Source organism: Carica papaya, chromosome 9 (genome assembly GCF_054855325.1).
Source record: "Carica papaya isolate Zhongbai chromosome 9, ASM5485532v1, whole genome shotgun sequence".
Lineage (NCBI taxonomy): Eukaryota > Viridiplantae > Streptophyta > Magnoliopsida > Brassicales > Caricaceae > Carica > Carica papaya.
This window is the reverse complement of record NC_142317.1, coordinates 2,771,646-2,793,972: the sequence shown is the minus strand read 5'-3', so window position 1 is coordinate 2,793,972 and position 22,327 is coordinate 2,771,646. Positions and strand designations below refer to the sequence as shown.

General features: G+C 32.8%; 4 protein-coding genes and 1 long non-coding RNA gene across 7 annotated transcripts; 3 read left to right on the top strand and 2 right to left on the bottom strand.

Annotated features, from left to right (window-relative positions):
- The first annotated feature begins 640 nt into the window (after nucleotides 1–640).
- On the top strand, nucleotides 641–2,178 carry LOC148239723 (uncharacterized). Its single transcript, XR_015816331.1, has 2 exons — nucleotides 641–1,072; nucleotides 1,726–2,178. It is a non-coding gene; the product is annotated as an uncharacterized LOC148239723 (long non-coding RNA).
- A 2,770-nt stretch (nucleotides 2,179–4,948) lies between these two features.
- On the bottom strand, nucleotides 4,949–6,398 carry EXL3 (EXORDIUM like 3). The gene has a single exon (XM_022053924.2). The coding sequence runs from the start codon at nucleotides 6,322–6,324 to the stop codon at nucleotides 5,200–5,202; it is 1,125 nt and encodes a 374-aa protein (XP_021909616.2). The 5' UTR covers nucleotides 6,325–6,398; the 3' UTR covers nucleotides 4,949–5,199.
- A 6,139-nt stretch (nucleotides 6,399–12,537) lies between these two features.
- On the top strand, nucleotides 12,538–15,731 carry LOC110823460 (transketolase, chloroplastic-like). 2 transcript variants are annotated; one of them, XM_022053847.2, is made up of 8 exons: nucleotides 12,538–12,669; nucleotides 12,776–13,239; nucleotides 13,324–13,414; nucleotides 13,522–13,627; nucleotides 13,735–14,017; nucleotides 14,121–14,269; nucleotides 14,350–14,503; nucleotides 14,607–15,731. In XM_022053847.2, exons 2-8 carry the CDS (start codon nucleotides 12,778–12,780, stop codon nucleotides 15,564–15,566), a joined length of 2,205 nt encoding a protein of 734 aa, XP_021909539.2. In that variant the 5' UTR covers nucleotides 12,538–12,669; nucleotides 12,776–12,777; the 3' UTR covers nucleotides 15,567–15,731. The 2 variants fall into 2 exon arrangements, with proteins under 2 accessions (XP_021909539.2, XP_021909538.2); XM_022053846.2 differs by having other exon boundaries at nucleotides 12,542–13,239.
- Nucleotides 15,732–16,288: 557 nt separating this feature from the next.
- On the top strand, nucleotides 16,289–18,477 carry LOC110823078 (small ribosomal subunit protein uS10y). The gene is made up of 4 exons (XM_022053363.2): nucleotides 16,289–16,428; nucleotides 16,782–16,920; nucleotides 17,237–17,350; nucleotides 18,123–18,477. The coding sequence occupies exons 2-4, from the start codon at nucleotides 16,809–16,811 to the stop codon at nucleotides 18,263–18,265; spliced, it is 369 nt and encodes a 122-aa protein (XP_021909055.1). The 5' UTR covers nucleotides 16,289–16,428; nucleotides 16,782–16,808; the 3' UTR covers nucleotides 18,266–18,477.
- A 1,966-nt stretch (nucleotides 18,478–20,443) lies between these two features.
- LOC110823337 (flavonoid 3',5'-hydroxylase-like) lies at nucleotides 20,444–22,327 on the bottom strand. 2 transcript variants are annotated; one of them, XM_088211916.1, is made up of 3 exons: nucleotides 22,095–22,327; nucleotides 21,280–21,425; nucleotides 20,444–21,212 (listed from the first exon to the last, which is right to left on the bottom strand). In XM_088211916.1, the coding sequence occupies exons 1-3, from the start codon at nucleotides 22,216–22,218 to the stop codon at nucleotides 20,586–20,588; spliced, it is 897 nt and encodes a 298-aa protein (XP_088068042.1). In that variant the 5' UTR covers nucleotides 22,219–22,327; the 3' UTR covers nucleotides 20,444–20,585. The 2 variants fall into 2 exon arrangements, with proteins under 2 accessions (XP_088068042.1, XP_021909390.2); XM_022053698.2 differs by having other exon boundaries at nucleotides 21,280–22,319.

Sequence of the window (22,327 nt, the reverse complement as noted above, 5' to 3'; positions counted from 1 at the left end):
GAAAAAGATTTCTTTCTTTGTTAGCTACTGGTTGATTCTTGTATAATGAGAATAATTTGAGAAAATATAAAAACATACACCCAGACAAAGATTTGTCCAATTACCAAATTCGCATTTGCCTATTTTTCTCTTGATGATCTCTTTCTGCTATGCCTACGGCAGTTGAGAGATTCCTTGCACTTGTTATGTTCTCAATCTAGCAACAGTTAAATATACAGATGAGATTGCTGCATTACGTAGTTATAATTGATGAATACGGCTCCTATCTTTTATCTTGATGAGCTTGCATAAGTTTTATTCTTACACTGTTGCAACTTGCAAGCCTGCTTAACTTTGAAGTGAAGTTTAACTCTTTCTTTCTGGTGAAAGATTGTTATTTTTAGTGGAGTTTTTTCTCATATCTTAACTTCTTCTTACTTAGAAGTGTGTCTTAAAAGTCTTTCAGGCACCGTAATCTTATGATTCTTATATATCAAGTACAGTTATGCTCTCTGTGAATTCTATACTCATGCTCTGAAAATTGATGAACAAGCAGACGATTACAGGAGAGACACTGTATGGGCCTGGATTATACGGAACAATGTTGGCCTACAAAATAATTGGTTCAGCCCAAAAGTTTATCGGAAACACAAAGGTAATTTTCTTTACCATCTTAATGATCCGATTAACCAGATTACTGTAAGCCAAGACCATGCAATAACATCTCCTTCTACAGCCATGGTAAATGGTTACATATGTGGTTGGAAACTTACTTATCTGACCTCACTTAACTGCTTTTATGATTCATGATCATATATTCTGAAATTCTTAATTGGATTTTAGGGCAAAGATTCCTCTTTAAGTTACCTATACGTTCATGCATTTGGAAATCAGTAGGGTCTGCTCTACTCACGGGGTTAATATTTTCTTTCCAAGACACATGCCCAGAGAGAAGAATGTAGGGTTCATTTCCACCTAATGACTTTGACTTGAGCGGGTGCATTATTCAGAGTAACATCGGCCGAGAACATTATGGAAGAAAGTGATTTGTCAAATAGTTTTGGAGATGAGCATTAAAGGCCACCGACTAATGGTAAGTGGAGGGATGATTTTCTTTTGATCGAAGGCTCTGGAATGAAAATAGAGGATGTGAAAATTAAAAAAAAAAAAAGATGTAAATAAATTTATGAACTTGGATATATAGCAGGTTGATGATAATTTATTGATTGGAAATAAAAGAAATGAATATAACTTGGATCTTGAGATTTATATACACTGTAGGGATATATATATATATATAATATCATGTCTTATGGCATTTAGTTTAGCAATTGTATAAACCTGTAACGTTGTTGTTTTCAGACCGTCAGTCAACTAAACAGATTAATTCAAACTACTCTTTCGATTGTCAAAGGTCATGCATACCTACTCTTGTCCTTAGAGAAGATCTCAGAATCACTTTTTAGAATCAGCCAATCATTAGTTCAACGCGTGATAGGTGGTACCCAATTTTCCTGTTCATTCCATGTCAGCTCACTGTATGTTTCATGAAACTTGCGTGAAAACTAGATGGGAGCAATGACCATATTTTAGAGGTCCCCTCATCCTCTCTCTTCCTTTATTAATTGTCGATCAATTTGCAACAAACTCTTTCAAGTCTTTGCATTTATTTTCCCTTCTGTTTTTCTTTTTGGAATTCATTAATCTTGAGAAAGAGCTAACAATTAACAGATGCTGCACGAACAGCCTGCAGGTACTTACTTTATCCACAAAGGCTAGAAAAGGGAAAGCAAAATTAGGGCAGCAACAACTCAACAACAAGGCCATGGAAAGCAAACTAAAGCATGTGGGTGAACGACTTTTCTAATTAACCTGCCCTCATTATGATTTGGGACACCAATCTGCAAGCCCATCTTTACCCATATTATTGAACCATATATAAATGCATAACCCTCACAAACACCTTACGAAGACGTAGAGCAAAACAAACAACTAGTGTCCCGTAAAATGAGTTCAAACAGTGTCGTAGGGATCTATAAACAAATAATTATTGAGGTTGTCTGAGGTTTACGCCACTGTGGTGCAGCCCGCGATGATATAATGGGTCCAGGAGACCAGTCTGTCCATTCTGTCTACGGATATGGGATGTCTAAACTTCTTAGTTACTGCAAAAAAAGTCTTTGATTTGCTTTCGGTGTTTGTGGCTGAGTGAATCTTTCACCTATTATGCTTGTGTCACATGATCTAAGCGAAGAAAAAAAACATTGCACTTAGGAATTATATATGGTGACTTTATTTAGAATCTTAAATTGAAATGTAAAAGATTATGTAAGAAACTTGCAGTTTATCCTTTAGCTAGATTATAAATCTAGGTCACTGACCGCAGGCCTGGGATGAAGAAGTCATAGATGATCTGCAGAGGCTAATGGGGGGGGGGGACCAAGAAAAAGGGAAAAGAATATGATAGATACTCTATGATAGTCATGCCTAGAAATTTTGATTAGGAGAGACAAAAGCATGAATCACAGGTTATTTTCTATTCACCAAATTCTTTCGGAGTCAAAAAAAGAACGAGAAATGCAGCAGGCCAGGCGCCGCTAGTGCCTTTTTTACGGCCACATATATAATTTTCTGAAGCTCATTTGCGTCTACGAAATGCTAGTTTATTGATCATTTAACAGGATTATACCTACTCTCAGTACTGTCTTACATTATATATACACAAGCCATCAGTTGCGGTCAAATGTATCTTTTTGCAGACTTGATTGCTCAAAAAAAAAAAAATGCTAGCCAGCTGGCTTCCGCTTGATATTTTTTCATTCTCAACTTCTCAAAGAAGAAAAAACCAAACGTCAGATTCCCATTCAAAAATCCAAAATATACCCAGTAAAGAAAAGTGAAAATGTTAGCTAAAAGACTCTTCTCTCCTCAGTTCTGCATCTACTTGAAGCTTGCCCTTCAATTAGAAAACCTTATACTACGATATGAACTAAATGTTTGTTTGTGATAACATTTTCTAAATCAATGAGCTCTTTAGTACCCAGAAAGCTAATCTTTGTGATAACATTAGTGGGTGGTGTTGTTCTTAATTGAACGTGAAGAAGACACAAGGGACTGGAAAGAAAGAACTTCAGCATTCTCATGGCTAGGTAACCTTTATTTTGTTTTTTGAGTTCGTAATCAAAATTTGTCGCTTTTAATAAAGTAATAATGATAGGTTAGAAATATATATATATATATATATTTAAAGTTTTTTTGTAAGTAATAATCACAACCCATAAATGATAAGCCTCACGGCGAAAATCCCAATAAAGTTCCTTAGGAAGAGGGCAAAGGTGGGGCCTGAGTTTGATGAACTTAACTGGGTAAAAACTGGAGCACACAGTGTGACTCTCAGTTTGACAAGGACGCCATTCCCTGCATGATGTTCTTGGAGGAGAAGAAAGAAGAATCTTGTTGTTCAAGAATCAATCTTCTGCGAATTTCCTAACCTCTCAATTAACGAAAATATACATGGGATTAAAATCTGCTTTTTTATAATTATTTTGTTGATAGATGATAATATAAATTTATAATTGTGAATTTAAATAAATTATATTTTTATATATTTATTAATAAAATAAATATATATATATCAATCGTAATATAATTAAAAATAATTTTTATAAGAGCACACATAATTTTTTATTAAAAAAATAACTTATCAATTATTCAATTAAATAAAACATATTTATTTATACATTCAAATATATGAATTATTATTACATATTAATTAATTAATAAATAAGAAATCAATTATGAAATAATAAACTTGAACTACATGCAATATTAGTATTTCATATATTTCACCTCTTGTTCAATTTTAATATCTTTTATATGTATTACAAGGATATAATATTTTATAATTGCACTAACATTATTTTATCTTAAAATTTAACCATTAAGATATTATTGAGAAGTGATAATTCAAATAGAAAATATTAAAATAATGATTTAATTTATATATTGTTTATTTTTATTTAAACAAGTTTATATTTTAATTTTTGATTAAATTAATCCTTATATTTTAAAAAAAAAATTAATTTAGTATTTACCATTAATAAGACTTAACACTATTAGTTTATAGTTATACATATCAAATTTATTTATACATAGTACATTCCTATTAGTTTGAGTACTAATCAAATTTATAAATTAATTTTTTTAATAACATATAAGATATTGTGTTATATATCACGTAACATTCAACCAACAGTTAAGTTAACAACATTAATTTCTATTAAAACAAAAAAAAAAATCAAAAATAAGAGAACTAATTTAATCGAAAATTAATTTAAATAAAAATAAATAACATAAAATCTAAATTATTATTTCAGCAAAAAATAATAATAATGTTCTTAGAATTAATTATCCATTTTGATGCATGTCTATTGTTCTTCCACTACTTTTATATGGAATCTATAGACCATTACTTATATGTGTTAATATTTATATATATATTTTTTAATTTAAATCAAAAATGGCTATATTATATATATATATTTATTTAAAAATTATGCTATTATTAATTAAAATAATTGCATAAATACATTTTTAAATAATAACAAATATAAATTTTCACATCAAAGTCTTATTCCCAAAATGTGCACCATGCAGAGAAGAGCTTTGTATTTCTTAAACGAGCACCATTAAAAAGGAATTTAAATAAATTAAAGAGCTCGAAAGTAACATCTCGAGAAATTGGTTTATTCACGAGCATCAAGTGATTATACATCAAAATGGGTGATGGCAATTTCAAATCTACACCTTTCAAAAAATTCAGTAAATAACATCTAAAACCCGCATTCAATACAATCATCTAACTCAGCCACCCACAAACCATGCCACCTTCATTATGGGTCAGTTTTCTATATACATATATGTATATATATGGGTGTCTGTGTGTGTATAAATATGTTCTTTTAAAAGCTCCGGCAAGAAGATATCTTCATTATCACTAAATAAAAAACTTACAATAACACCTAATTTCACTTCAAAGCTGGCGGGAATCACAATCTATTTGTATACAGAAACAGTATACGATTAATTATTACATATTTAACAACGTTAACTAGTTTTAACTAATCATATGCATCCAAAAGCTCCACAAACCCTGCCATTTCTAGTAACAGCCCCAAAAAGCAAGAGTAAAAAAAAAAAAATTCAACCCAAAACAAAAAATTACTGATCAAGTGCATTAGGGCCAGTGCAGTAATTCACAATATGGTTCCATATCCACTGAATCAAGTATCTCCGTCTGATCCCATTCATGTTATACGTAGCACCATCGTGATCGTTCAAGAGTTGACCCATGTAAGACCCACCCCCTCCAGTACCGTAAATGCCCTCGCATAAATCGGCTATTTCCACCGGAGCAACCGGGTCAGGACCCGCATACCAAGCGTTAACCAATGGGTTTGTTGCCAGCTCAGCCATCTCGTGACCAATAACGCTTATCATTCCGTCAACCCCTATGTCACCGTTGGGTGACCTTAGCGGCTTCAGTCCCGGGAGGATATCCGGTACGGCGAAGGGGTACGCGCACTGGCCCGGGCAGAGTTTGGCGGAGTTCCCTATCCATGCGTACGGCAACGTGTAACCCACGATGGAAGGGAAGGTGAAGTAGTGGAACCCACAGACGGAACGGCAAAAATCCTGGACGTACACGTCATCGGATGTCAGCAAGAGGTAGAGCCCACTTTTGGGGTTTATCGGTAACGGTCTTGACCGGGCCGTCACGGCGCTTTTTATCACAGACTGTATGGAGAGGCGCGTGAGGGACTTGCCGTGAGAGTAAAACCGGTCGTTCTTTTCTTCCCCTAAACGCACCGTACGGGAAATGTTCGCACCTGTCTGGTCCGTGTAGAGCTGTACGGTCTTCCACCAACCGGAGACGGAAGGGTGTCTAGCATCGACGGCGGAGATTGAGTTTACGAACTCGCGGATGATCTTCTTCTGGTTCTTCTGCCACGTGCCGTACCAGATTATATGTACAGTGATGTTGGCGGTGAGGACGGGACCCATGTGGTAACGTAAATGAACGAACTCCGATGAGCCCTCGTACTTCTTGGACCCGCCAAAGATTAGATCAGAGCCATTGGTTTCTTTGATGTGGGACCATGGACGTGAGCCCACGACCGGAGAGAACGAAGAGAGGAGTATGGTAATTACGGTGAGTCCAAGCAGCACAGGAACCGGGAATTCCGGGTACCGACGGGCACACTCCCTCGTCATCTCAGTGGCTTGGGTTTTAGCAAATTTGAAATGAAATGGCAGAGTGTTGGGTTTTGAAATACAAAGAGGCATATATATATAGAAGGAATTTAATTATAATATATTTGAATTTGTCTGAGAATTTTCTCTTTTTCCTGGGTTTTTTCTTAAAAAAAAAAACAGTTTTTATATATATGGAGCATTGATTTGCGGGTAATGGGAGACAGACAGATTTTAAAGTGAAGAGGAGGAAGGTGAAGAAGTGGGGTCCCTAAGGTCAGAAAGGGAAGAGCAGGAGCATCATGATCATCATGATGATGGTCGTCCTCATCTAATCTCATCTCAGTAACCTTTTCAGGTTTTAGCTAATTGTTATTTCCACTTGCGCGGGAAAATGGTCATGTTGCAAACTCAGTAAGGGTAAATTCGGAATTTCACTTTGGAAGTTAGCTTGTAACCCTTGATTTTAAAGGGACCACGGACCCTAGTTTGTTGAATATTACTTCAAATTATAAATAAAATATAAAATTTTACATTGTTTTGACGTTATGAAATTATTGATATTAAAATTACGGAAATACCCTTATCTTTTTGGGGAGATGATAATACGCATCGCAAGACTGGGACCATTTTGGCTGTCTTGTTATTTGAGGACAATATTTGAAATAAGGGCATTGTTGACTTTTCACACACCACCACACTTTTAAATTTGGATTTAAGTGTCTAGTAAATAGACAGCGTAGGCATTGGCCAAACAAGGAGGCGCTCTGAAATCTGAAATGTAGTATTTACAACTTTGGTAATGCTGGATCCTTTTTATGTTTGTCTTTTAATGTATGGAATAGCGTACCTATGAAGTGTGTTTTTATTTCAATTTACAATAAGATTAATTAATAAAAATAAAATATTCATATTATTATTTTTTAACCAATATTACTAAACAATATATTTTTATTTTAATAATAATAAATATTTTGGATTTTTTTATTTTTATTTTATAGCGACGGTTTATGTTTGAATATTTTCAATTTGTCTCCGTATGTTTGTTTGCACCGAACAAAACGGCGTCATTCGAAATTATTATAAAGTTGGTCGCCGGAAAACATTATATTCGTGGAGTCACACAATTAATATTTATTTGATGTGAGTGTGTTACAAATTAAAAAGGAATAATATTTAATACTGCATTGCAATTCCAAAAAGTTAAATTTAAGTCGGTAAAAAGTAAAATTTATTTATCTTATTACCACTTTTCTTCAACTTTATTAATTTGTAATAAATATATTATATTTACTTATTTCTAAAACAAATTTCACTATGCATGAGTTGATGTTTGCAATTATGAATAATAATATTATTTTATTGAATCATTGCACTTGCAAAAAAAAAAAACATAAAAAGGGAATAAAACATTTTTCATAATATTTTTTAAAAAAACTTTAAAACTCTATTTACACATTTTACAAAATTTAGTGAAATTTCAAAATTAGAATTCAATTTAAATGGTCAGTGCACCATTAGAAATATGGAGGGTGTGGCAGACAATCATTTTCTCTGTGAAGGGAGTAACCTGAGAGGAATGGGGAATGGGTGCACCCAATCACGGAGTAAATTGCGCGGCTACAAATCATGACGGATAATTCAGAAAACCCAAAAATAAAATTATAAATTTATAAAAGAAGGAGCCAGCAGCAATCGAACAGCTGAGATTGAAGGCGATAGATGTCGTGGGACCCACAGTCTTTTGTTTTCGGGGAGATAGATGTGGACCCCACCCAGACAACGAACAGCAAAGTGAACAAGAACTGTAAGAGAAAACAAAGGCCCTCAGTTCAGGTTTGGGCCCCACCACCCTACGCCTTTTAGCCGTGAGGTCACCTTCCTCTTTCTGCGCGTCTACACACGCGTGCCTCCGCCTGACATCCCTCAGATCCTTCACCCGAGTAACGACGATTCTCTCCTCTTCTCGGCGAGACAACGTTGCGCGAACTTTGGGGACTCTGACGGCTCATTGGGTTACACGAGGATACGAAGAAGCGCAGAGATGTTCGCGTGTGCACACGCTCGGTCGGAGACTGGTGGGGGAAACATTAAGGAAAGTGGGCCATATCTCCACTCAGGACAAGCTACTTGGCATGCAGAAAAAGACAAAAGAGAGTTCACATCAGCATAGAGTTATCATCCTCCTGGCGTTGGATAATTATGATAGCGAAACGTGTTAATTAGGAAATTAGAAATTATTAATCCTTAATCTTTTACTTAATACGGACTAAATCCTTCGAATCGGAAAAAAAACCAAAATTATAACCCTTCAGTACTTAAAAAAAAAAAAAAAAAATCCAATGACCAAACTCGATCACACGTGTCCAAATTTGGACCCACATTATTATTATTTTTTGAATAAAAAACCATATTATTTTTTACACACACACACACTGTATTATTACTATATGTACGTCCATATGTAGCAGTCCCACGTACAACTACGTATATAATATAACGTTTATATACTAATACATTAATGTATGTACGAAACGTAATAATAATTGATTTGATCCCTACGTACGTATAACAGTATTTATATGTACACCTGGTTAGGTCTAAGCAAATTGGCCCATTTACATATACTATGGTTTTTTATAACATATACATATATGTAATATCAATTTGGAAAATGAGTTAAAATTTGGAACACGTGTGAAAGGACATACCATTATTACTGGGTGCTATTAGTGTATTTATAGATGGGGATCACACTATATTTGCCAGGTAAATAAAATATATATAAGAGAATATTTACACCATGAAAGTACTCTCTCTATCTCTCTCTCTCTAATTATAAGAGAGAGAGAGAGGGAATAGGTGGAGAGATCTATGAAGGGTACGTACCCTTCTTTAGGGTTTTAGGCTGTCATCTTCTACGTAAAGAAAGTATGGAGAAGGACCTTTACATTAGCCATTAAAGTAGATATTTTACAGCTTTGCTATTTTCAATTCCTTTTTGAATGGTCCACACGATCTTAATATCATGCATCTATGGAGATTGCTCTTCAATATGTTAGCTTCTTTAATTTTCATAGGTCTCCGTATTAAAATTCAAATTAAATTACGATATTTGTTCAATTGAAATCTTGATATTCTAGCCGGGTTAATCTTATTACAATTCAGAATTTTTAATTTGACTTATATTATATTTTACAAATAATTTGTAATTAATCACGTATGAAAAAATAAAATAAAAAATTGAGAGAAATTTATAAAAACAAATAAAAAGAAAAAGAATGCTCGATAATATTCGATAATAAAAAAAAAAAGAAAATGTGTAGTTGAGAAAAAGATATTAACAGATAACTTTAAAAAATAAAATAAAGTGATTTTCATTGATAAGAGATATAAAGTGTTTATAAAAATAAATAACTATTAATTATAAATTTATTACTAATTACACTAACTAGCAATTAATCATAAACTAATGTAACTAATAAAACTATTGTTACACCAACTCATACAAATGAAGAAGAAAACATAACAATTACCCAATATATATATATATATATATAGATATATGTATGGTTATAATCACGAGAGTATATATGTGTCTCTTGGTAAAGGGAGCAAGAACCAAAGTTCAATTATTCAAGTCTTGACTTGAGAATATTAAAATATCAATCACAGTAAAGACACTGAAAATTATATTATATTTTCTTTGTCTATAATATAAATATGACGAACGACTTGGGTTAATTAGTGTCCTTAATTAGCGTATTATTTCCGGTGGTTAACATCTTAATTCATCGGCAGTATATATTCAACGACAATTAATGACGTTAACCTTCGGTTAATTTTAAATACAGGTATCAGGTGTAGCTAATTAATTAAGCTACCGACCCGTGACTGTCCAACATGATTTTACATGTATACATACATTAAACAATAGGAAATATTATATATTTATCTGAAAGTATAACTTGAGTAAGTGTGGAGCCAAAGCCTAATTAAAATTTATCAAAATTTTAACAGCAAATATTTTTCAAGCTTATACTTGGTCGATTTTTGTGTAGAGATTTCGAAACTATATATAAAATCTAAATAAGCAAAACTTATATCTAATAAAAAAAATTATATCTGTAACGGAAACGTATTTAAATTCATAACTGAAGAATAAATTTGCACGTCTTGCGATAGATTTTTTAAATTAATACGTAATTTTTTGAATTCTCACGTTCTCTCTATTTCTCGCGATAAGATATCGGAATAGATAAATCTTACACATAATTTGAGGACCATATTCATTTATTTATTGACAAACCTTATATGAGAATTTTTTATATTCATAATTTGATCTATTACAAAATTAAAAATTATATATTTGATCCCTACATATAAAATTAAAGTTCATACTTTAATTTAATGTATTAAAACCTAATATTCCATTAATCGTATCAAATTACTTTTTAACCAGATATAATTAATTTGATAACATTTTACACATAGTAAGTTACACATATAAATTCACATCGTAAATTTAAAACCTAACATTCAGATAATAAATAAATAATTAATTAGTTAAAATATTATAAGTACATGATATATCTAATTTTTTAGTAAAAATACATTCATTTTATAAATCATGTAATATATACGAACTTCTATAATCAAAGTATAAAGATGGACTGTATTAATAAAATACGAGAGAAGTTATGTAAATAATGCATCAAGTATGTGAGTTATAAGTTCTATAAATTAAATAATTAAGTAATATTAATTTATTAATAGAAACATGATAAGTTTTAACCAAGTACTAGATAATCTTTAAAGTATCTACTAATTCTATGTCATAATTATTAATATTGTAGGACATATTAAATTGCTACACAATATTAAAATATCGTTACATAATATTATTGAACTATTAAAAAAATTTAATAGAAACATCAATGTTTTAAGTACTGAGTAATTTTATATAATAATTATTCAACATTACATAATGATCTTCTTTTTGTTGAAAATACAATTTATTAATATAAATATATATCAATGATTATATATGTAAGAAATAGTTTATCCGATTCATAGTTGTGAAATTGTTGTAACTATCTACCACGAGGAATTCAATTATTACAAGTAAATACACCAATATCCGAGTCAGCTTACAAAGTTGATAATGTTCAATTCGATTAAATTAAATGAATTTAGATAAAAAAAAAATGTCGGACACTATGCAATATTTTGAATAGTATTTTTTCTTCATCTCTTATGTTGAATCTATTTCTTTATGTTTTTATGAAAAAGAAAACAAAATTTTCTCCTACTCCGCGAAAAATTACATGTAATTCGATAATTTTTTTTTTTTTTTTTTCAAAAACATTACCAAGATGAATATGTTACCATAATTGCAACATTTCTTTTTGGTACGTATAATTTATCATCATAACCACATGAATGATGATGATAACCTAGAACAGAAATCAGCAATGAATATATATATAGATAGATATATAGATATATAATATAGTTATATTTGTAATTGGTAAACAAAATAATACATATGGGAAAAAGGCTAAAATTGTGGAACAATAATTTTTTTAACAAAACCTTTTCCTTACCCACGAAATGATTATCATTCAATTGAATGACACAAAAGAGACCAACCCCATAATTATGTACACGAAAAAGAACCGAAAGAACCCACACCCATGATTTTACTTCACACTCGAAAACTCAACTTTTTAATTATATCACTCTATTATATTATATATAATGATAAATTACATTTTTTTTTCTTATAATATATTTATTTTATATTGTATTAAACAATTTTCTATTTCTTAAATTATTTTATACTTTTATAAACTATTAAGTGATAGAGAAATTTATGGCAATGTATAAAAGATATAATATTTTCTTTTTAATTTTAAAAGGTAAATTTTGGTAAATTTAATAGGATAAAAATGTAATTTAAATGCGGACGTAAACTAAGACATGAATGATTGAAAGGATTACACTGAAAACGATATTTTGATTCGTTTTCTCTGTCACTTGATTTGATTAGACCTTATCTTCGTCAAGCTTCATCTTTACTCCTAAACTTGGTTTCGGTCAACCCTAAAATAGGGAAAGTCCGTGAAATTTACCAGTCATATCAAGGTTAAAAAAAACAAAAAAAGAAAATCTTCATGAGCCATGGCTAGGCCCAAATCCTAATACGAGCCCAATTTAACTAGGTTTATCTGTAAATTTCAGTCGGACATGAAGAAGAGGGCCCAAAACAGCCCACTTCACTTCGAAGGACGCAGAAAAAGGAAAAAAACAAATGAGATTTGTAATTTTCTGCATGGAGAATTGTAAAAGCTTCTTCTGGTTATGGAAGGCGCCAACAGCGGCTTTCTTCGTGGCAACGAACATGAAGGCGGAGAATTCAATGTTCAACCGACTGACGTAGAACCCTTCTTTCTCTCCTTCTAAGTCTCTTAATTTACTCTGTCATCTGACGTAAATTAATTCCTTCTTTCTCCTTTCCTATTACATCCTTCTCTCTGTCCAGCGATGGCGGCTTCCGCATTTTCTCTCTCTCAATCTCTACTATCTCGATCTAACCAATGTAACTCCTCAATTGGGACAAACCTAGATGGTGCCTCTTTCGTTTCATCAACCAGGCCTTCCTTCTCCTCCCGCACATGCACACGACGGTGGAGTGTGAAATCATCCCGGTCTGCCGTTAAGGCCGCGGCGGTGAAGATTCCGGAGGAGACCGATGAGACATTGGTGGAGAAATCGGTGAATACAATACGCTTCCTGGCGATAGATGCGGTGGAGAAAGCGAATTCGGGTCATCCGGGTCTGCCGATGGGCTGTGCCCCGATTGGCCACGTACTGTACGACGAGGTGATGAGGTATAACCCTAAGAATCCGTATTGGTTCAATCGTGATCGGTTCGTTTTATCTGCCGGGCACGGGTGCATGTTGCAGTATGCTCTGCTTCACCTTGCTGCGTTTGATAGTGTAAAGGTACTTCATTTATTTTACTATTTGATCTTTGAATTTTCTTCTTCATTTTCTGGGGTAATTGTTATTCTGAAATGGGTTTATTAGGATGAAGATCTGAAGAGCTTTCGGCAATGGAGAAGCAAAACTCCTGGTCACCCTGAGAACTTTGAGACACCTGGGGTTGAAGTCACTACTGGTTATATACACTAAAAACCCTTTTTTCTTATTGATCTTGATCAGATTAGTTAATCTAAACTTTGAAGGACTTATAATTATAGTTGATATAATTATGTTTAATTATAGGCCCTCTTGGCCAAGGAATTGCAAATGCTGTTGGTTTGGCTCTTGCTGAGAAGCATTTAGCTGCTCGATACAACAAACCTGACATTGAGATCGTTGATCATTACACGTAAATATACTTACAACATGTATAGTCTATATTATATTTTCTGGGTCTACAGCGTGTGATAATCATCTCAGCTGTTAATTTCTTTGAGACTTCTGGGATTGTTTTAGTTATGTGATACTCGGAGATGGTTGTCAAATGGAAGGGGTTACAAATGAAGCTTGTTCCCTTGCGGGACACTGGGGCCTTGGAAAGTTGATTGCTTTCTATGATGACAACCACATCTCCATCGATGGCAATACCGAAATTGCATTCACAGAAACTGTTGAGGCTAGATACGAGGCACTTGGCTGGCATGTTATTTGGGTGAAGAATGGTAATACTGGGTACGATGACATTCGTGCTGCCATAAAGGAAGCAAAGGCTGTAAAAGATAAACCTACATTGATTAAGGTTTAACTTCCATCGATTTTATGTAATAAGAATTTGAAATTGTTGGTCATTAACATCTATGGTTGATATGTGTCTTTCTTGGTTTATCTTGTTCTTGGTATAGGTGACTACGACTATTGGTTATGGATCTCCTAACAAGGCGAACTCGCATAGCGTCCATGGGAGTGCATTGGGTGCAAAAGAAGTAGATGCGACAAGAAAGAACCTCTGGTGGCAACATGATCCATTTCATGTCCCGGCGGATGTTAGAAAGTACTGTAACTAAAACTATTGCTTACCTTCATGTCTTTAAGATCTACTTGTAGTATTATATAAATTATCATGTTTTGCAGGCATTGGAACCGCCATCTTCCTCAAGGTGCTGCTCTGGAAGCTGAATGGAATGCCAAATTCATGGAATATGAGAAGAAATATAGAGAAGCAGCAGCAGAACTAAGGTCGCTTATTACTGGCGAATTGCCTGATAGATGGGATAAAACACTTCCGGTTAGTGATGTTTCGCCCGTTAGCTATCTTGTTGTTGTGCCTGATTCTTGATTTTAATAATTTAGATAGGAAATTATATTTGATCACATCTTTAATTCCTCAGAGTTATACGCCAGAAAGTCCCGCTGATGCTACCCGGAACTTGTCTCAGCAATGCCTTAACTCTCTGGTTAAAGTTCTTCCTGGATTTCTAGGTGGGAGTGCAGATCTTGCTTCCTCCAACATGACACTATTGAAGATGTTTGGCAATTTGGGGAAGGACACACCCGAAGAACGTAATCTTCGATTTGGTGTCAGGGAGCATGGAATGGGTGCCATATGTACTGGGATTGCACTTCATAGTCCTGGACTTATTCCTTACTGTGCAACCTTCTTTGTTTTCACTGACTACATGAGAGCAGCCATAAGACTTGCTGCTCTTTCTGAAGCTAGAGTTATATACGTAATGACACATGATTCAATTGGCCTTGGGGAAGATGGACCAACACATCAACCTATTGAGCATTTAGCCAGTTTCCGAGCCATGCCAAACATCCTAATGCTCCGTCCAGCAGATGGAAACGAGACAGCCGGTGCATACAAAGTGGCAATTCTCAATAAGAAAAGACCTTCAATTCTTGCTCTTTCTCGCCAAAAGCTTCCTCATCTCCCCGGGACATCCATAGACTTGGTTGCAAGAGGAGGGTACATTATTTCGGACAATTCATCGAGCAACAAACCCGATGTTATCCTTATAGGAACTGGGTCTGAACTGGAGATAGCAGCCAAGGCTGGCGATGAGCTACGAAAAGAAGGGAAAAGTGTTCGAGTGGTGTCGTTAGTTTCGTGGGAGTTGTTTAATGAGCAATGTGATGCATATAAGGAAAGTGTCCTGCCGGCTGGTGTAGCAGGTAGAGTGAGCATTGAGGCGGGGTCAACATTTGGGTGGGGAAAGATTGTTGGACCAAAGGGGAAGGCAATCGGGATTGATCAATTTGGAGTGAGTGCACCTGCTGGAAGGATATACAAGGAGCTTGGACTTACAGTGGAAGCTGTGGTTCAAGCAGCCAAAGCTCTTTGTTAACCTCTTGGGACTTCCTCTTTTGTTTTGTTTTTGTTTTTTTTTTAAATTTATCAGTCATAATAATAATAATGATAATAATAATATTTTTTAAAAATCTCATGTTCATTAATTTTATTTACAATTTAGTTTTTATATTCAATCCAAAGTAAGATTTTGCAGAGTAAATTAATTGCAGAGATTTCAAGTATTTTTCTTTTTTTTTTTTCTTAATTGTGAAATTAATTTATATGATGTTCAATTGAATTATTTGATTTAAGGGGAATCATACAGCAGAGGATAAGAGACAGTATTTGTATATAAACTCTATATACAACTTTTAAATTTACAATATTTCTTAATACAAAGAATTCCATATATGTATATATAAATATAGATATTTATTTCTACTACAAAAATGAATCTGAAATCTTATATTTTATTCTGATAAGTATTGGGTCGGAGCCATTAAATCTATATATATATATATATGTATCTATATAGTACGTTAAATTTCTTTTTGTCACAGAAAGCAATTAACACAGAACAGTTGAAATTAAAAAAAAAAAAAAAGTTACATACATATATATATATATATATATATATATATATCTTTCTCGCTTTTATTTATATCTGGATCTTTTACCGTCTCTTGCATGGGGTTTGACCAGAATCACTAAATTGGGCCAGAATAATATGCAATTCCAAATTAGATGGTCGGACCGTAAAAGCCCAAATGTATGATGGATAAACAACCCGATCCGCCCATCTTCGTCAACAACAAAAACCCTAACCCTAATGTAGTAATAAAACAACCGAACTCCAATATTTCATCTCTCCAGGAGCAAAGCCGTCCCCAACCATCTCCAGAATCTCTTCTCTTCAGGTATCCTTAATTTTCTCTGCAGACCCAAAGTCATGGTCACTCCTTCTGAATCTTACTTGCTTTTAAGTATGGAAATATGCATTATGGTTGAGGATTGGATATTTTGATTTTTGTGTTAGCATGTCAATACTCTGTTCTTTGTTTTCCTTGTTCTTTTTCTTATTTCCATCTTGATCTTCCTTGATGAACAAAACCCAGTATGTACAAAGTCAGCCACCTTATTTTAGAACAAAAATTGTCATCCTTTAACTCTTTCTGATGGGAATATTTCTTAAATTTAGCTTCTTGATGTAAGTAATTATGGAATGTTTCTGGGTAATGGTTTTGAGTTATTATTTGGTCGCTGTGCACAGTACGCGGAAAGAGAAAAGCGAGTAGAGATGGCTTATGCTGCGATGAAGCCGACCAAACCGGGGTTGGAGGAACCTCAGGAGCAGATTCACAAGATCAGGATCACTCTTTCTTCCAAGCATGTGAAGAACCTCGAGAAAGGTTCCTTTTTCTTTCACTTATTACATCTTCGCGATATTGCTTTTTGAAGTTTAAGTGGGTTATAAGCTTCATCCGGTTAAATCTTATGCCTTACATGGCACGATTTTTTATCTTCCATGTTGGATGTGATATGACAGATTAAAGTGAATTTTGTGTTTTCTGGTGATGAGGATTCGTTTTAATTTTCTCAAGCTTCTCTAGATGTTTTTTGCAATTGGATTTGCTAACTTGATCAAGGATGGTGACTAATTTGACTTGGAACATACGTGGCAATGGTCTTCACTTATTCTGATTGTGCATTTCTGTTCAATAATAGTTTGTGCTGACTTGGTTCGGGGTGCCAAGGATAAAAGGTTGCGAGTTAAGGGACCAGTGAGAATGCCAACAAAAGTTCTTCACATTACCACCCGCAAATCCCCTTGCGGTGAAGGTACTTATCTTCTATCTATCTTGCCATACAAGCCGCTGAAAATTTTGATGTACAACCATTTGGCTGTGTTAGTTCTGCTTCTTTTTGGCCTTATTGACCAAGTTATATATATATATATATTTGCCAGATTCTTTTTTCTTTTAGCCTTGGTAGTCTACACATGCATGTTGTCTTTCTCAACATTTCTCGTAGGCATTCTGAGGTTCACTGTGCATTACATAATTAAGCCGATGGCATATTTTATTCTTTCGTGGTTTATGATTTTTTCAGTTGTTTATTAGCATAGTTGATAAAATTAAATTTTCATTATAACACTAAATGAAGGGAGCCTGTACAATTTGTTATGACAAATGTAGATTTTCTCATTCATGTTCTGCTGCATTATGGCTGGGATTGTGTATTGCTGATACTTTTATTCTATGCCCTGAAAGTGGTCTATTTGGATAGAGAGGAATAGGACTATTATGTTTCAGAAAAAGGAATAGAAAGATTCTCAGAGATGTAATTGGAGATTACTTCCACCGAGGCCTTAATGATTGACATGTAAATTCCCCTTATATGCGGTGGTGGCATCTCCTTTTGCCTTGGTGATATATTGACATAGATCAAAATAATTCAAGCTAGCAACCTCTCTCTTTTTATTGTACATTAGAAACAGGGAAAAACTGAAAGTTCTATTGGGATTACATGATGATTTTACAAGTTATTTCTGGTTTTATATCTAGAGTTAACTCGCTTGGAGCAGTTTAATTAGTTTTCATACGCCGTGTAGGAACTAACACTTGGGACAGATTTGAGCTACGTGTTCACAAGCGCGTCATTGACCTTTTCAGCTCCCCCGATGTGGTTAAGCAGATCACATCCATAACAATTGAACCTGGTGTTGAGGTAGAGGTTACAATTGCAGATTCATGAATATGAAACCCATATTTTTTCTACGTGGCTCCGACCAAAGCTTTGATTTCTAAGTAGAAATGCTCTATCCGTAGCCCTAGGATGTTGTTGTATGGGTTACTTTAGTTTTCAACTCGAGAAGATTTTTTGTTTTAATTTGGTTCGGACCCTGATTTTGTTTAATGTTTGACATCCTACGATGATAGTAATTTGAATGTGTTATTTAAATGTCATTATTTGTTTCTACTGTTATAAAATATGGCATTGTGATTATTATTATGTTTATCTTCTAAATTAATTCCGGTAAATATTCTCCTATTGATTCAAAATATATGGTAAGAAGGTAAGAAATATGAGGGCATTATTGTTCATCTAAAATACGGAATATTAGTTTATGTGGTCTATTTTTTTTTCTTTTTAATTATGGACGTTATATTTTTTTCTGGCGGTAGAAAATTTTAAATTTTTAAATAATGTGGAATTTTTTTTTTTGTTTTTAGTTTGAATCGAATTCACAATTTTTTTATAAATTATTATTAAAATATTTATTTAATAAAAATATTTTTTAAGTAAAGATATTGTTATGTATTTAATGAAAATAAATACAAAAAATATTGTTATTCTAATTTTTTATTTTTTGGGTATTTGGTGGAATAGATGTTGACACTGAAATGACTTTTATCAACATATATATAAGAAATCATATAGGTATTATATCATCTATAACATAATATGCATAATATGTAATGTATACATGATATATATTAATATTACAGAGACGAATTTATGATTTAGTAGTTTACTTGGAAAATCTGGAAAGAAAATGTTGAAAGTAAAAATGGTTTTTTTTTTTTTTTTTTATAATATATTTTTACCTTTCATATTTAAATCTTTAAAAAATATATCTTAATTTAATTTTTTTTAAAAAAATTTTTAAATATTTTTTTTATAATATATTTTAAAATGCTTTACAAGTAAAAAATTGTAAGAAAATATTTCAGACACAATATCACACTTTTGTTAAATGTTTAAAAATTTATTTTTCTCATAAATTCATCACCATTCTTGACTCATCTCTTCCTTTTTAAGAAAAACCTAATAGAATCTCTTAAGCATTTATGTTTCAGTAATATTACTTTAAAGTAACCATTTTCATTAATATGATATCAAATTTCTCAAATAAATTCAAGTTCATAGTATCTACTAATTTACAATTAAAAAAATATAAGAAAGTCATGTTATGAGCAGTTGTAGAAGTAGTCGACAAAGGTTACCCCGTATCTCTTGTTTTCTAATTTAAAATCTTATTACTTTGATTAGAACCTATCGAATCATCAACACATACATTACTATTTTTTATACTAAATTAATCCCGATAAATATTTTTTTTCCTGATCTAAAAAGAAGATAATTAAAATTATTTTTTATGTTGTCAACAATTCTTGGATGCTTCAAGAATCTCTTGGATCGAAATTTAAATAAATTTTTTTAAGTCTCATAAACATTTGCTACTAATAAAAAATAAATAAAAATACGTAAGTATTTACGAATCATATAGTCAATAATAATTGTTTAAGGGAGTACGATGGATAAGAGAACTAGTATGAAGGTTAAAATAGCAAATATGTGGGGTTGCATGTTCTATATAACTTTCAAGACCTTGTATAAGCTGTAGTATGAAGGTTAAAAAATATAAAATTATTTTTTTTTCCCAAGTTAAGAATTGTAGAAAATAAAATCTTTTAAAAAAGAATTTGTAGTTCATGGGTAAATTTTTTTCTTTCTTGGTGCTGAGGTAGAGAGTTATAATTGCAGCTCTACCAATATTGCTTTATAAAGTTGAATGGATGTTGTTGTAGTTTTGAACTTCTGAGAAGATCTTTTTTAATGTTCATTGTTCTGAGATTATTTCTAATATTATCAAATATATGTTGTATAATTTAATTAACAAAAATAGTTTAATTGGTCAGCAAAAATTGTAAAAAATATTTACTATGTTTATTTTAAACGAGAAGAGTAGTAATATTTTATTTTAAATATTATTATTTATAATGAGAGATATGTTTAAAAATCATCACAGGACTTTATAATTTATTTATTCTTTTTGCTAAATTCATATTTAAATAACATGATTTGTTTCTAAATATTATCAAACGTGACTCATCATGTTTATTACTTATATAACAAAGATAATCGATATTGAAAGAGAGAAGAATAACAGTATTTCATTCCAAAAATCTCAGAAACTATTTACAATCAAAGACATTTTTAGAAATTCTTAGCGCATGAATTGACGACTTTCAACACTTTAACAATAACCACTCAATTGAACATATAAATTTTAACAATATTGCTCTAAAGTAGGTAATCTAACAGTTGGTGTAGCCACTAAAGGATCTTTTTTTTTCATTACGATACCAAATTTCTCAGACAAATTCAGCTTTACGGTATCTTTCACTTTCCAATCAAAAGAATGTAAAAGAGTGGCTAACACATACATTATCATCTTTTCTCCTAAATTAATTCCGGCGCATATTCTCCTCCCTGATCCAAAAGGAAGATAGTTGAAATTATTTCCTCTATAATCACCAATTTCTGGATGTTCTAAGAATCTTTCGGGTTGAAATTCAAGTGAATTTTTCCAAATCTTAATATCTCTCATTATTGACCAAACATTAACAAAAATACTCGAGCCTTTAGGAATGGTGTAGCCAGCTATAGTTGTCGAAATACTAGGAATGTGAGGGATAAGTAAAGGAAGCACTGGGTGTAATCTCATTGTTTCTTTTACAACTGCCTCCAAATAATGAAGTTGGTTTAAATCAGACTCTTCTACAATCTTTCCATCACCAACAACTCTCTCTAGCTCTTTGTGCACTTTCTTCATTATATCTGAATTTTTTAATAATTCCGTCATTGCCCATTCAATTGTAGTTGATGATGTATCTGTTGCTCCCGTAATAATATCCTGCACGTGTGTATAAGCAAAATTATTAACATATAAACATATATGTATAAATTAAATTTTAACTTACCAAGAATAAAGCCTTGATATCTGTCATGGAAAGTGGCGTCCTTTCATCTTTTTGCTGCCTAAGCTCCAATAAAATTTGCAAAAAGTCTTTATTTTCATTACTCATCTTTGTGCTTTCTCCATCAACTTTTGGTTTCATTGCAATCACTGATTCAAAAATCTCATCAAACCATAACCTAAGCTTCAATATTTTTGATACAATTCCTTGTAAATCTAATGGCCCAAGGATAGGAAAGAAATCAGATATATTAGGTTTGCCTATAAGATCAATTATCGCATTTATAACTTGCCTAAACTCCAAGCCGACAGTATTTTTCTTATCTTTATCCAAAGAGGCACCCCATAACATGCTCATTGTTACATTTAAAGAAGTTAAGAACATTATATCCCCAACTTTTATGGGTGAGCCTACTTTTGCATAGATTTCTTTCACCATCTCTCGCACCTCTCTTCGACGAAGGTCATAAGAAGCATCAAAGCATGTCTTGCTCATCATTTCGCGAACAAAAACCTTGCGCAAATTTCGCCATTCAGGACCATTTGGCCTCCATACTATGTCAAGTCCACCATATGTGAGAGCTGCTGCGGCTGCTGGGGGATCATGGTTAGAAAAAATTGCATCATATTCTTTGAGGACTTGTCTGGCCAATGAAGCTGAGTTTACGATGATATAGATTTTTGTACCCATTTGAATTTTGAAGATTGGGCCAAACTTCTTAGACAAGTTTGAAAAATAAATATGAAGATCGGGTTCAACAAAAAGAAGATTTCCTACTAAAGGCAAACCTCTTGGACCAGGCGGCAATGGTGGCTTACCTCTCATGGCTATCATCATCAACCATTTACACCCAACAAATATGGTGACTACTGCAACCAAGATGCTAACCATGATCTTCATGTCCTCTTCCTCCATCCACCATGACGAGCCTTCAAGCATCATGTTTGGTTTGTCGCTAATATATAGCTTTAGTTAATATCTACGGGAGGAACGGATGTGTGTATTGCGTACTCTTGAGTCTATATATATATATATAATATGTATCTGTGCA